The sequence below is a fragment of the Microcaecilia unicolor genome, chromosome 2 (assembly GCF_901765095.1).
Source record: "Microcaecilia unicolor chromosome 2, aMicUni1.1, whole genome shotgun sequence".
Taxonomy (NCBI): domain Eukaryota; kingdom Metazoa; phylum Chordata; class Amphibia; order Gymnophiona; family Siphonopidae; genus Microcaecilia; species Microcaecilia unicolor.
The window spans coordinates 594,952,086-594,967,106 of NC_044032.1; the positions used below are offsets into that span (position 1 = coordinate 594,952,086).

At 43.6% G+C, this 15,021-nt stretch overlaps 1 protein-coding gene across 1 annotated transcript in view; it reads right to left on the reverse strand.

The window, feature by feature from the left end:
* Window positions 1–15,021, reverse strand: part of ANXA10 (annexin A10) — a 156,877-nt gene that overhangs the window by 74,329 nt on the left and 67,527 nt on the right. Inside the window, exon 3 of the mRNA XM_030191576.1 lies at window positions 3,631–3,725. Coding sequence (XP_030047436.1) covers window positions 3,631–3,725 — 95 coding nt within the window. The remainder of the gene's footprint in view (window positions 1–3,630; window positions 3,726–15,021) is intronic.

Below are 15,021 nucleotides of genomic sequence, written 5' to 3' on the forward strand. Positions count from 1 at the left end.
ATTTTATAAATGATGCCGAAAACCCACACACTAAAGTTAGGCATAGTTTATGGAATATTCTTACACTCTGTTCTTGTGCCTAAAATTTAGGTGCACCCATTTAGGCCACCTAAAATCAAGCCTAAATACCTACACCTAAGTTAGGTGCAGATCGGGTATATTCCATAATAGTGCACATAGTTTTTTGAAATGCCCACAATCTGCCCATTCCACACCCATATTCACGCCCACTTTTCAGCTGTGCACAATAGAATTTACGTGCACCGCGTTATAGAATGTGCCTAGAAAGTTGTTTGAGTAATTTCTAATTAAAGCCAATTAGTGCTGCTAATTGGGTATTAAGTACCAATTATTGGCACTGATTTCCTCATTAATCAATTAAGTTGTGCGCACAATTTGACCATGTGGCTAAATTAGCATGCACAACTGAAAGTGCAATTTATAGAATTTGGGGGGTTAGTGTGTTTTAACATAAGACTTACCCACATATTAAGCCCATTTCTAACGCAGCAATATTGTAGGCACTTTTCAATTAATCTTTTTTCAGGTCATTAGTAATGTTACATTAGAGCACTTTACCTGAATAAATTTACTACTTTGTAGCTTCATTGTGTGCACCCTAGACCTAGTATTTTTGGAAAGAGTAAACTAGTGAATCACCTCTACCTGTTCCATGCCACTCAGCATTTTATCGACCTCATAGGGAAGTCATCCGGTACTATGTAAGCCACATTGAGCCTACAAATAGGTGGGAAAATGTGGGATACAAATGTAACAAATAAATAAATAAATCCCATCCCTTTTATCATTTTTGCTGCCCTTCTCTGTATTTTTCTAATTCCACTATATCTTTTTAGAGATGTGGTGACCAGAATTGCACACAGAATTTGAGGTGCGATTGAACTATGGAACGATACAAAGGCATTATAACATCTTCATTTTTGTTCTCCATTCCTTTCCTAATAATTCCTAACATTGTATTTGCTTTCTTAGTCGCCACAGCCAGGGCCGGTCTTAGGGCGAGGCGACCGAGGCGGCCGCATAGGGCCCCGCGCTCAAGGGGGCCCCGCGCGGCACGCCTGGGGTCGCCCCGCCTGCTGCTCCCACCCCCGACGATCGATCGCTGTAATGTAATAAAGTTGAGAAGCGCCGAGTAGCAGGCAGTGCCTCGCATCTGCCCTGCTAAAAATCTCCTGCACGTCGTCGGGCCGGCCTTCCTGCATTAAGTCCCGCCCTCCTTTGAGGTAATAGGCTCTTCCCGCATTAAGTCCCGCCCTCCTCTGAGGTAATAGCCTATTACCTCAGAGGAGGGCGGGACTTAATGCGGGAAGAGCCTATTACCTCAGAGGAGGGCGGGACTTAATGCAGGAAGGCCGGCCCAACGACGTGCAGGAGATTTTTACTAGCAGGGCAGATGCGAGGCTCTGCCTGCTACTCGGCGCTTCTCAAGTTTTTTTTTTAAGTTAGTGGGTGCAGCAGGGGAAAAGAGTTGGTAGGTGGGTCGGGTCAGGTGGGGGGGACTCAGATGTGAGAAGGGTGTGGGATGGGGGTTCTCAGTTGGGGGGAGGGGTAAGGGGGACTCAGATGTGAGAAGGGTGTGGGATGGGGGTTCTCAGTTGGGGGAAGGGGGTAAGGGGGACTCAGATGGGAGAAGGGTGTGGGATGGGGGTTCTCTTTTGGGGGGAGGGGGTAAGGGGGACTCAGGTGGGAGAATGGTGTGGGATGGGGGTTCTCAGATGGGAGAAGGGGGCTGGAACTGGGGTTTGAGAAGGGGCCATATGGGAAATGGGGGCCATGCATGGGGCTGGTGGGAAAATGGGGCATGCGTGGGTCAGGTGGGAGAATGGTTCTGGGGCTGAAAAGGGGAGGGCTCTAATACAAGACATGTGGATGAAGGGGGCTGGAACTGGGGGCTGAAAAGGAGGGTAGGTGGGATAAGGGGTCTAGTACTGGGACTGGATGCTGAAAAGGGGCAGGGGCTGAAACTGTGGGTACTGGGGGCTGAAAAGGAGATAGGGAGAAGTGGCTGGGGCTGAAGCTTGGACTGGTGAGAGAAAAGGGCTGGGGACGGGTTGAAACTGGGGGCTGAAAAGGGGACAGGGAGGAGTGGCTGGGGGCTGAAGCTCGGGACTGGTGGGAGAAAAGGGCTGGGGCTGAAACGGGGGACTGGTGGGATAGTGGGGCTGGAACTGGGGGCTGAAAAAAAGGGGCAGAGAGAGGGGCAGATCCTGGATGGAAGGGGGAGCGAGAGGGAGGGCAGACCCGGATGGATGGGAAAGGGAGGGTAAATGGTGGATTGAAGGGGCAGAGAGAAAGGGCAGACAGTGGATGGAAGGGATAGAAAGGGCAGACAGTGAATGGAAGGGGCAGAGATAGACGTGCACGGAAGGGGCAGGGAGAGAGGGCAGACATTGGATGAAGGGGACAGCAGAGAGGGCAGACACTGGATGGCAGAGAGAGAGCGAAGACAGATGCTGGATGGAAGGAAGACAGTGAAAAGAAGATGAGGAAAGCAGAAACCAGAGACGACAAACTGTAAATAAAATATATATTTTTATTTTTTTGCTTTAGGATATAGTATTGTAGCTGTGCTAATAAATGTTTATAATAGAACATGTAAATAAGGTAATCTTTTTATTGGACTAATTTTAATACATTTTGACAAACTTTCAGAGAACAAAGCCCCCTTCCTCAGGTCAGGATAGGATACTTTAACAGCTCTATACTGTATTGACCTGAGGACGGAGGTTTTGGCCTCTGAAAGCTAAATGTATTAGTCCAATAAAATGCTATTATTTTATTTTCTATATTTGTTTTATTTCTATTTGTTAATTTGTAAAGTGGTGATTGGTATTTGTTAGGTTTTTTTTCAAATTTACATCTGTTGTCTTTATATTTTGCACAGTACTAGGGCACATTTTCTGTTTCTGTGGTGTTGTATTGTATGCAGAGTCTGGCATCTTGGGGGTTCAGTTTAATTTTTGTCTAAATAGAAAGTTTAAATATTACTACTTATTCTATAGTGGATTAGGGTGTATCTGTGTTTGTGAAAAAGACATGGTTTTCAGTTGGCATTGACTGTGTAGGATCGACAAGCCCTGGAGCTGGGGGCCTTGGAGCTCGGAGAGAGGGGTGGCCGGCTCTGGAGCTAGGGTGGGGGTGGAGCTAGGGTGGGGCGGAGTTAGGGTGGGGCAGGGCTAGGGTGGGGCCCTGTCAAATTGGTCTGCATAGGGCCCCGCACTTGCTAAGACCGGCCCTGGCCACAGCACACTCAGCAGAGGGTTTCAACATATCATTGACGATGACACCTAGATCCTTTTCCTGGGCAGTGATTCCTAATGTGGAACCTTGCATCACATAGCTATAGTTTGGGTTCCTCTTTCTGACATGTGTCATTTTGCATTTGCTCCCATTAAACGTCATATGCCATTTGGATGCCCAGTCTTCCAGTCTCGTGAGGTTCTCTTGCAACACTTGATTCAAACTTAGGAAGCATGAAAACTAGTTTTGGTTAACTGAAAACACATATTTATATCCTGCTTTTATCAAAAAAGATTCTAAGTGGGTTACAGCAAGATGGAAAACATGGTTATCACACATAAGAGTCTCTCCATAATGAAATCATCATACCCGGCCATACATGTCCCTGTAAGCCTCTGCAATCATAAGCCTTTGCGCATTGCACCGCTGAGTAAGAATATTTATCAAAACATCTTTGTCGCATCCTGTAAAGAAGAGCAAAATCCAGAGATTAATACATAACTTGTTGGTATTTACCCATATTTATCATTGTTTTCCTAGCATTGTTCAGTGCATATTCTTAGTACCTTACACAGGGCCCTTTTACCAAGCTGTATGAGCCACTAATGCATGCCTAATAGAGAATAACACTGGGACAACGTTTGCCTCCGTCCCCATCCCATGCCCATGGGTTCTACCTCCATCCCCACCCCATCCCTGTGGGTTCTGCCTCCATCCCCACCCCATCCTTGTGGGTTCTGCCTCCGTCCTCACCCCATCCCCGCAGGTTCTGTCTCCATCCCTGCCCCATCCCCATGGGTTCTGTCCTCATCAGCAGAAGCCTCAAACAATTATGACTTTATATTTAAATCTTTGTATTAAAGTATAAAAAGGAACAATATGCTGTATAACTATTGTGTATAAATTTAAAATAGAAAACAATAATAATAGTGAGCAGCTATAATAACCCTCCTTATCACCACCCTCTACCCTTCCAACCCCAACAATAGCTGATTTCTACTACCCCAAGGAATCCTAATCTACCTTGTTGAAATGTCCAGGGGTACAAAATTACAACCCGTTCTATATGCCCTAGAGGGGAGAAATATGCCCTATGAAGCATTGTTATAATTTTTAAATCTGTGGATGAATAAGAAGTCATCAACAATTTCAGGATTCAGTCTAGCTCTCCTGTCTTCCACAGTCCTTCCTGCAATAGAAGATGTGCTGGTAGCAAGATGTAAAGGATTCCCCATGCAAAGTTTGCTAGTTGTGGCCAGCATGTTTGCTTGTTTTAAAAAAAAAAAAAATCAAAATATCGTTGTCTGCATTACTCAAACATAAATAACAGTCCAGTTCATTACCAGGATTCAAAGTAGAAAATGACACGGGGACAAAGTTTGTCCCCATCCCTGTGGGCTCTTTCCCTGTACCCGCCCCATCCCATCCCCATGGGATCTGTCCCTGCCCTGTCCCTATCCCCATCCCCGTGGTTACTGTGGGTCTCCATCCTGGTGCTATTCTCTAATGCCTAACGCAGCTTAAGGCATCTTGCGATAACTTCCAAATCTTCATGCGCTAACCGCACACTAGAAAAAATAATTTTGAAAGCGAGCATATCAGGGGTGCAAAAAGCTATATTAGTGTGTGATAACTGGCTACTGCTGGAATAGCACATGAGCCCATACCACGTATAAAAATGAGTGCTGGTAAGTGCTTACACGGTAATTTTTAAAAATGGCCATGCACTAATGACAACATTAGCACATGGCCATTAATACAAAAATAGAAAATTAGCCATTCCCCCCCAGATTCTATATATGGCACCTGAAAATCTGCACAGAATCTGGTGTATTTTATAACAATGTGCATAACTTAATTGGTTAACTAGCTAATCAGCACTGTTAATTGGATATTAACAAGCAATTATCAGTATTAACTGGCACTGAGATTTATGCACACAACTTGTTAAGTGTATTCTATAACGTGGTACTCCTAAATTCTAAGTTTCATAGTTGAAAAGGAGGCATGAGCATGAGCAGTGTGTGGGCGTTTCTAAAATCTATACACATTATTATAGAATACACCCGCTCTGTACCTAACTTAGGTGTCAGGATTTACACCAAGTAAATTGTGGCCTAAATGGAGGTAACCAAATTTAGTCACCTGGCGAGCCACTTGGCATCTTCTATATACCATGTAGAAATGTAAGTCTATTCTATAAATTGTAGGTACACTTTAGAGCATACGCCTAGGTGTAAATTTTTTCCATGCAGATTTTTCAGGCACCATATACAGAATCTAGCCCTTTATTGCTGCAGTAAAAATGAACAGTGTGCGGGAAAGACCTGCTACCTTTTGCTGCATCTTAGTTAAAGGACCCCCATAGATCAGTAGAAGAATATCCCTTTGGTATTTGCAAATATTAACATTTATTTATTTATTTATTTATCTCATTTGTACCCATCCCCGTGGGCTCTGTCCATGTCCCCTCCCCGTTCCATCCCCATGGGATCTGTCCCTGCTCTGTCCCTATAGTTTCCCAACAGTGGCAGGCTCAATGTGGCTTACAATGCACCACAGAGGCAGACGCCAATGCAGTAAAATGAAGCTAATACAGCAGAAAACCTACAAGAGATAGTGGGGAAGAGTAGGAATGGATGGAAGGTGAAGAGAAACTTTGAGGGAAGAGGGAAGGGGGATGTGTCCAAATGTCTCTAGATCGATGCGCTTCCAGCAGTGGAGACACTGGAAGAGGCCGTGGGATAAGCACTTCTGAATAACATGGTCTTCAGAGGTTTCCTGAAAGTTAGATGATCTGTGATCTGTGATTTATCTTGCTTATGGTTCTTTAAATGCAGATGTGCCACTGACAGCCTAGTGTTTTGTATTATTTTCAGAAACATTCCCACATTTTTCTAAAGCAGCAGATTTGAATGGCTCAGTAAAATGGATGAACACTTTTGTGCAATAAGAAAAGCATTCTGCTGTAATTGCTTCGGTAAGGCAATGCTGGAAGCACGTTAGGTTAAGGCACCATCTGCAAGATGTTCATGAATCATTTTTTAACACTGCTCATATGTTTTGAAACTGGAGACCACTAATCTAGAAATTCTGAGGTATGCGGGGAAAAAGAAATCATGCACAGAAATAAATCTCTATGGGAGAGAGCTAGATATCTCTCAAGCCAGCTCAGATGCATGTAAAAAAATGACCTGGGAACTTTGCATGTTTTATAAAGTTAAGTTTAAGGCATGAATTTTTAATCCAGTAGGTCTGTACTCTTAGATATTGTAAATATTTTAAGATCTTTCCATAAGGTACTAAGACATTTTGGTAAATAGTGAGGACAATTTTCAAAGCCATTTACATGGCTATTTGCCCTGGTGAAAGAGTTTTTTGGAAATGATTCACCTTCTACATGGTACAAATATGTGCCCACTCATAAAACATGCATATTTTTACCTGCACTGAGTGGAGGCATTCTGAAGGGTGGAGAAGAGGGGGAATATTACAATGCACATATTACTGTGCATTTAGGGCTCTTTTTACAAAGCCACATTAGCGATTTTGACATGGCTAATGTGATGAAGCCCATAGAAACCGAATGGACTTTTTCGCATTTGCTGTGTTGGAATCGCTACTGCAGCTTTGTAAAAGGAGCCCTTAATGAGGGTGAATTTATAAACTATTGCCATGTCTCAAACATTGTTTTAGGTACACATATGGGATCTTGAAAAATTAGGTCTTATCTAAAAAGTACATGGGTGCAAGTTGGAGTGTAAGCATGAAATTTGGGCAAAGCAATGCTGGAGTTGCAGTTCATATGTGTATTTTAAAAAATATGCACATGTGCACAGAAAATACATGGTACATTTAAACCTGTCTAGAGCAGCCACAACATTCGCCTCACTTAGATAAGATTTAGACAGTGATGGGGAGGATCTTGCTGTCACATGTGGGTACCAATGATCTAGGAAATTTGTCACGATTGTGACTATATTCCTGGTCGGACTTGCTTCGGGGTTCCTTCTGCCAAGTCAAGTCGGTTTGTAAATCCTGAACCCTGTGGGAAAATCCTGAATCCGTTCCAGTCCAGGCTAGTCCATTCTGGGATCCTGCTCCAGCCAAGCCATACTCTGCTGTTGTTGCTGCCAAGCCCCACCATTACTGATGACCTCATCGGTAGTGCCTTCATTAAGCACCTGGGACCTTTCAGGCTTTGTGTTTGCAACAGAGGTCATCTGATGAGCTTCTCATTGGTGAGTGTTGTTGCAGTGCTACCCTGTTACTTTTATCCTGCCTTTGACCCTGTCTGGTTTCTGGAGTATTCTACTGCTTGCTGCCTGCCTTTGACTCTGCTCGGTTCCTGGTATATGCTACTGTTCGCTGCCTGCCTTTGACCCTGTCTGGTTTCTGGAGTATTCTTCTGCCTGCTGCCTGTCTGGGACCCTGGTTTGGTTTCTGGTGTGTTCTACTGTTTGCTGGCTGGCTGCTGAACCTGCAGTTCTGACTTCATCCTCTGTCTCTTAGTCCTGTCGGCCGCCAGCACCTGAGGGCTCAACCCCTGGGGAACAGCGGTCAAGCTCAGGTGAAGTTTGGCCGATTCCTGTCCTGCTTGCTCCAGCTTGCGTTGCCTCGGCTGCAGCTTCAGTCCGGTGGTTCCAGTCCTGTGTTTACCGGTACGTCTGTTCTGTCTTGTCTCGTGTTTGGGTGGTTCTCCTGCCGCTGCCGCTCCTCAGCAGTGGTCCAAGGGCTCACTAACCCAGTGTTTCTGTGAGAGTCCTAACAAAATTCTTAGGCTCTTAGGTAGAAAGCTGAAACCAGAACTTCCAGGGAGGGATTTTCAGAAGTGCTCCCTGTTCTACGTGCAGAGCTCTGGAGTCTCAATGCATGGATGAAGCGATGGTGCAGGGAGGAGGGTTTTAGATTTGTTAGGAACCAGGCAACGTTCTGTGGAAGGGGTAGCCTATTCCGGAAAAATGGGCTCCACCTTAACCAGGGTGGATCCAGGCTGCTGGCACCAACATTTAAAAAGGAGATAGAGCAGCTTTTAAACTAGAAACTGGGGGAAGGTCAACAGTCACTCAAAAGCGCATGGTTCGGAACTGTACATTTTAAATGTGACTTATGTCAGATATAACTTCCAAGGCGTGTTATTAAGATAAGTATCTTCCACAGGTATGCCTGTGATGATGTCTTGATGTAAATTGCACAGAAATAATTTTGGTTACTGAGGTATAGAAGTAACAGTATGGTATAGTATAGGTATCTTTAAAAGATATCACCAAAGCAGGGAAGATAGGGCACCCTGATAGCAATGTTTTGCAATAGCAACTATAATAGACCAGCCTGGTGTCTTTAAATAAAGACCAGAGAGATTTTAAAGATTGCAAATTGTCACTGTCAACTGTTAAGCAAGTTGTAAATAGGAATAACAAACATTGTTTGAAATGTCTGTATGAAAATGTCAGAAGCCTAAGAAATAAGATGGGAGAGTTAGAACATATTGCATTAAATGAAAAGATAGTCTAACCAGCACTTCCGGTACCTCAGAGGTAACTGTGTGCTCGCCCAAAATCAGGTGTTTGTAGTCGGGCCTGAATGCGAACACACTACAAGTTACCGGAAATGTGGTAGAACCACTATCCTCGTCTTCCATTTTCCAAGGGCGGAAGAGGAAAAATTAAACTAAATTTAGGATTCTCCCTTGCGGACTTCCCACAAACTCAATCAGCTGCAGGGTTCTTTTCAATGCAACAAATTGGTATTTATTTTAAATTCTTTCAATTCAACCTCAAAGTAAATTAAAAACAAACTTACAAAATTATGCAATAAATCCCACAATTTATGTACATGAATAACCCTTTTCTTTTAAAAAGAAATATAAACTCACTTCTTTTCTCTTTTCAGGTATTCTTACTACAGAACCAGAACAGACATCAGATAAGTATTGTGTTTTTGTTCTCACTAAACCTTTCCCCTGTTTAACAATTCTTTATACTCTCTCAAAGGATGTTTCTCCGGACTTTGATACTTTGTGTCACCCTTTATGTTTTACAGGAGTTTTCACCACCCTTCAGGAACAGGTAAGTATTTTGTTTGGTTTTTTTTCTCTCTCTCCTCTCTTTTTTCTTGTCCCTTGTCCCCTTCAAGATAGGTAACACCCCCTTTTCCCTTTGATACTCAGTCCCAGTTTTGCTCTCAGTCACTTAGCTGTCGGGGACTCCATTCCTTTTCTTCCAAGCGTGCCGGTGGAATCTTGCTTGCGTTGGGGCCCTTGTAGTCTCCTGGAATGTATGACTCTTCCTCCTAAACCTTCCTTCAACACCAAAGTAAACGGAAGCAAAACCCTGTCTGCTCTGGGTAACAGCAGAAATTCTGCCGCTAGGAAGATTTTACACTGTGGCCCTCTGTCTCTTAAAATTAAAATAAGTTCAGTTTGTCCCTTTCTCTCAAGTCTTCTCCTTTTCTAACTATTTTTTCTTTCCCTAACTAATACTAAAGTAATAGTGTTGGCCGGTCTTAGGCACTTTCGCTACTCTTTCACAGTATTTTACACCACTTTACATTCCATTCAGATATTTCTATGCTGTTTTCTAACCACTCTAATAATTTAACACTTAACTCCTAAAAAAAAAACTATTTTAAATTCCAATTCCTTTACTATTACCCCCCTTACTTTATTCTCAAACACCCCCTTTTATAACCCACACCCCACACCTCTTACAAACCCTGTTACTATTAATCCTATTTCTAACCTTGATAAATTTTAACCAAACTTCCCCCCTAAACCACAACAATTCTCTCAATCATACACTATTCTCTAATTATTTTTCCTTCAATATTTCTCAAATTCCTTCACTTTTACCCTCCAAACACCTTCCACTCTCTCCCACCACACACAACACACCTCTCTCCTTGACTGACCAACACCTTCTGTCCAACTGCCTCAACCACCGTTTCCAGGGAGACCAGCGCTGGCTTGCCATTCCGAGATCAGCTCAGCCAATCACTATCCCCTTTAAACATTCCAAGCTGGCTAAACTGACCTGCGGAATGTTGGCCAGCGCTGCTACAGCTCCATTTAAAAAAATAAAACCCCATAGATTTTAATAGGAAAATCATACTAATTAACCAAAATCACCTTAAAATTTACTCAAATCACTTCAAACTTGACCCAAAAATTAAACTCCCTATTCCCTATCCATCCCTGTTTTTCAATTTTAAAAATCCCCAAATCCGACGTCCGTCTTCCAACAAACTATTCTAGACCCCTCTAAAATTCCCAGATCCAATTAAAAACTATCCCAAAAATTTCAAACTCCCCTCCCGGACCCACCCTGTCGAATTTAAAAAATTAACCCTTTCCTAACCCTATTAAACCCACTCCTGTCAAAAACTCCTATTTAAAAACAAAATTAAAAAAACTAAATTACTACAAAAATCCTAAAAAATTCCCCAACCCCAAAACCAAAAACCAAATTTAAATTAAACAAATCCCTGATTTTTAAAAAATAAAAACCCGAATTTACTCATTTTAAAAATACATAAATTAAAATTTTGAGTCAAAAGACCCCTTAACTTGACCGGGATTTTCCCCTCACTCGACCCCTGCCTTCGGTTTCGGTCCTTGACGTCCTCCCGCAAAAACAGAGACAAAATTAAAAAAACTCCGAAGCCGGGCCCAAAATTTAGGCCCCGGCTTCGGCCTAAACGCAAAAACGCGCGTTCGCAATGTGTGCATGAGGCGCGCCGCCTCATGCACACTCGCGCCGACGTCTTCTCCTTGCCGGCCATCTTCTTCAGCGCGATCCAGGCCCTCTCCCCCATCTCTGCCCTCTGCAGCGCTCTTCCAGCCATTTCAGCTGGCCCAAAAACTACCGCCGACTCTCCTCTTCGCCCCCGGGGACTCACTCGTCCCCGGGAGCCAAAAATCATGGTGCTGCCTGGCCCCAGGCTGCGCCGGCTTGCTGACACTGCCACCGGCCCAAACGAGGCCGTCCATCGGGAGCACCTCCGGCAGCGCTCCCCTCACTCTTCCCGGCCCCTTCTTGGGCCCGAACATCTCTTCACTCCCGGGGGCAAGCGCAAACACCCCCAGGAGTCAGAAAAACGTAGCGCTGCCCTCTGCAACCCCCAGCAGCCCCCAGGTGAGTATCAAATTTATTTTTCTTTCACTAAACCTAAACCCCCTGTTACAATAGTTATAATAGACATCTCTGAGACCTGGTGGAAGGAAGATAACATTGTCATACCAGGGCACAAATTATATCACAGTGACAGGGTGGATTGAATTGGTGGAGGGGATAGCAATATACATTAAGGGGGGCCTTGAATAGAATAGACTAAAAATTCTGCAGGACAAGAAACACATCTTGGAATCCCTATGAATAGAAATTCCATGTGCAAAGGGGAAAAGGATAATTATAGGAGTGTACTACTGTCCACCTGGCCAGGATGAACAGACAGATGCAGAAAACTTATCAGAAATTAGGGAGGCTATCAAACAGGAAACACAATAATAATGGGTGATTTCAATTATCAAATAATATATATCTCTTTCTACCTAATATACAAGCTGCTTGCAAACAGCTTGTATATTAGGTAGAAAGAGATATATATTATTTGATAATACATTCTATCTATTCCGTTTGATTGAGTGATTTCAATTATCCCAATATTGACTGCGTAAATGTAACATCAGGGCATACTAGAGAGATAAAATTCCTTGATGAAATCAAGGACTGCTTTATGGAGTAGCTGCATGGCATTTAGCGTGCACTAATTTCATTAGCTCATCTTAGTAAAAGGACCCCTAAGAAAGATGATTTATGGAAGGACTATTTCCAGTAGCTGTCTCCCTTACTAGGGGATCCATTTACTAAGCTGTGGTAAAAGGGGGCCTGTGCTAGTGTTAGCGTCTGTTTCTGATGTACACTGAGGCCCCCTTTTACCACAGCGAGTAAAAGGCTGTTTTTTTTTAAAGAAATGGCCATGCGGTAAGTGAACCACTTGCCATGTGGCCATTTCGGGGGGGGGGGGGGGGGGTGGAGCACTTACCGCCACCCATTTAGGTGGCAGTAAGGGCTTCTGTGCTAACCCAGTGGGTAAGCCCTGGTGCTACAAAAATAGCCAGAAATGGTATGCAGGAAATGGCATGCACTGGGGGTGGGAACTACCACCAGGCTCCTGTGGTAGCCCGGCGGTAGTTCTGGATTGGCATGCGGCAAGCCCATTGCCTCATGCCAACCCTTTAGTAGAAGGGTCCCTATGTTCTTGAATCAGTCAGATATTTCACAGTATTCATAATGTTTTGGGGAACACAAAATATTACATCTAGCTTTAAAAATGGAAGGGTTACCTTTGAAAGCTAATCAAAAAATGTATTACGTTAGTCCAATACAACAGTATCATTTTCTTTTCTCTGTTTTGTTTTATTCCTGCTCATTAGCTTTTAAAAAAACCAGATGGGATAGAAAGTGTGTATGCAGGCTTTTTCTGGGACTTGCAGGTTCAAAGTTCAACACTGCTATAAGTCATGGAACCCATTATCAGACTAGTTTTAATGGCACCCCCCCTCATTAATGCTTTTTAGATTTACATGCCTCTCTGATAGCATTATGCTTTTTTTTTTTAGATTAAAGGTGAAAGAACCACATTGAAAAAGTTCACACCTTGATGTTTGCACAGAGAAGAGCATGAAGTGCAGAATGAAAGCCGGCTGCTGCTGATCATCTTTTTTTTATGTGTTGGAAAAAGGGATTGCTGGTCATCTGTGGTGAAAAAGTTGAATAAAATATAAACAATATATTTTACTAAGGTGCGCTGAAAAGTGGCCTGCGCTGGTGTAGACAAGTGTATTGGACATGCGCAAGTCCATTTTTCAGTGCGCACTAAAAAAAGGCCTTTTCTTGGCTGAAAATGGACGTGCGGCAAAATGAAAATTGGTGCGCAACCATTTTGGGCCTGAGATCGCCACCCATTTCATTTTGCTGCATGTTAACCAGGCGGTAATCATCAGCATGCAAAGAATGCTGATTACTGCCCAGCTAGCGCCGTGTGCCAGAAAATAAATTTTCTGGCGTGCATAGTGGACGCGCGTAAAAAATTAAATTACCGCCCAGGTCACGCAGTAGCCGGGCAATAATTCTGAATTGGCATGCATTGGGCGCCTAAGAGCATAGATGATACAATAAAAATAGTGGAAAGAAATATGAATATTTTGTATATATTTGGAGTTGGGAGTAGACGGAATAAGAAGTGATCTAAGAAAACTTGAGGAGTGGCTGAAAACATAAAGATTTATTACAAGACAGTGCTGAGTCATTCAAATTGGGGAGGGGGGAAATAATGGTACATGAGAGAGGGGAAAAAGCAAAAGTGCATAGAACAGGAAAAAGACCTTGGGGTGATAGTGTCTGATTTATTTCCTTTACTAGCCGTTAAGCCCGTTAAAACGGGTGAGATTTCCAGCTACCCTCCTCGCCGCCGCTCCCTCCCCCCTCTGTGCCGGGCCCTCTGCACTGACCTGACAACGCCTCTCACCTCCATGTGAAAGCGCTGCCTGCAGCGCTTTCACACGGAGGTGAAAGGCGCTGTCAGGTCAGTGCAGGGGGCCCAATACGGAGGGGGGCAGGAGCGGCGGCGGGGATGTGGGGGAGGGTGGAGGTTGGTGCGTGTGATGTTCGTTTCTAGGCTCCAGCGGCAGCGGCCGACAGTCCGACTCCATTTCCCTCTCTGTTCCGCCCTCTGACGTCATCACGTCTTGACGCGAGGGCGGGACAGAGAGGGAAGTCTCTACTGCGCATTTGCAGGTGAGTCGGTCACTTGCCATTTATATGTTTGATGTTTTACTCTTTGCAGCAAGCAGACTGCAATAAAACCATACAGAGAATAAAAAACATAACATTTGTTTATATCAAGAACTCTTACATAATTAAACAGTAAACAAAACACAGTGAAATACATTCAAATGAATCAACTTCCCTGCAATTCTGCTGAAGTAACTACACTTTCATTGTCTTCTCAAAAGGGGTCTTTTACTAAAGCTTAGCTTGAGTTATCTACAGTAGAGTCCATAGGAATAAGAGGGGCCCTGCTGCAGATAACTCAAGCTAAGCTTTAGTAAAAGACCCCCAAAGTGTGATAAGTTCAGGTGTTTTCTTAGTTCTGCTGGCAGCTGGTTCCAAATCTGGGGTCCTATGTGACTAAAAAGCTTGTCTTCAATTGATGACAAAAGGATCACATAAAGGGATAAGTAGAGGAGTCAAGAAAAATGCAATCAAAATGGTGCAAAGTCTGCACCAAACGCCATATCAGATGAAAATGAAGGACTATCTAAAGGACTTAAATATGCATAGCCTAGGATATGAGAGGTGGGGGTGGGGCAGCAGGATATGATACAGACATTTAAATATCTGAAATGCATTAATAAAGCACACAAAGGAAAGTTTTGGCAATAGGAAGAAAAATGCAGAACCATGGATTATGATATGGAGCATCAAGGAGCTAGATTCAGGAATAGTGTCAGGGAATATGTTTTCATGGAAAGGTTGGTGAATACCTGGAAAGCCCTTCTAGAATAGACAGTGAAGACGAAAATGGTAACAGACTTTGTAAAAGCATGGCACAAATACAAAGAAGCCATAAATACATCAAGAAATGATGCTTAAGTGTAACTAGTATGGAGTGGCAGTACTGTCTATAACAGTACGGCTATGAGATCTATGTGCCTCCAAGAAGGTTGAGAGGTAGCCAGCACTGAGTAGTGGTTACAAC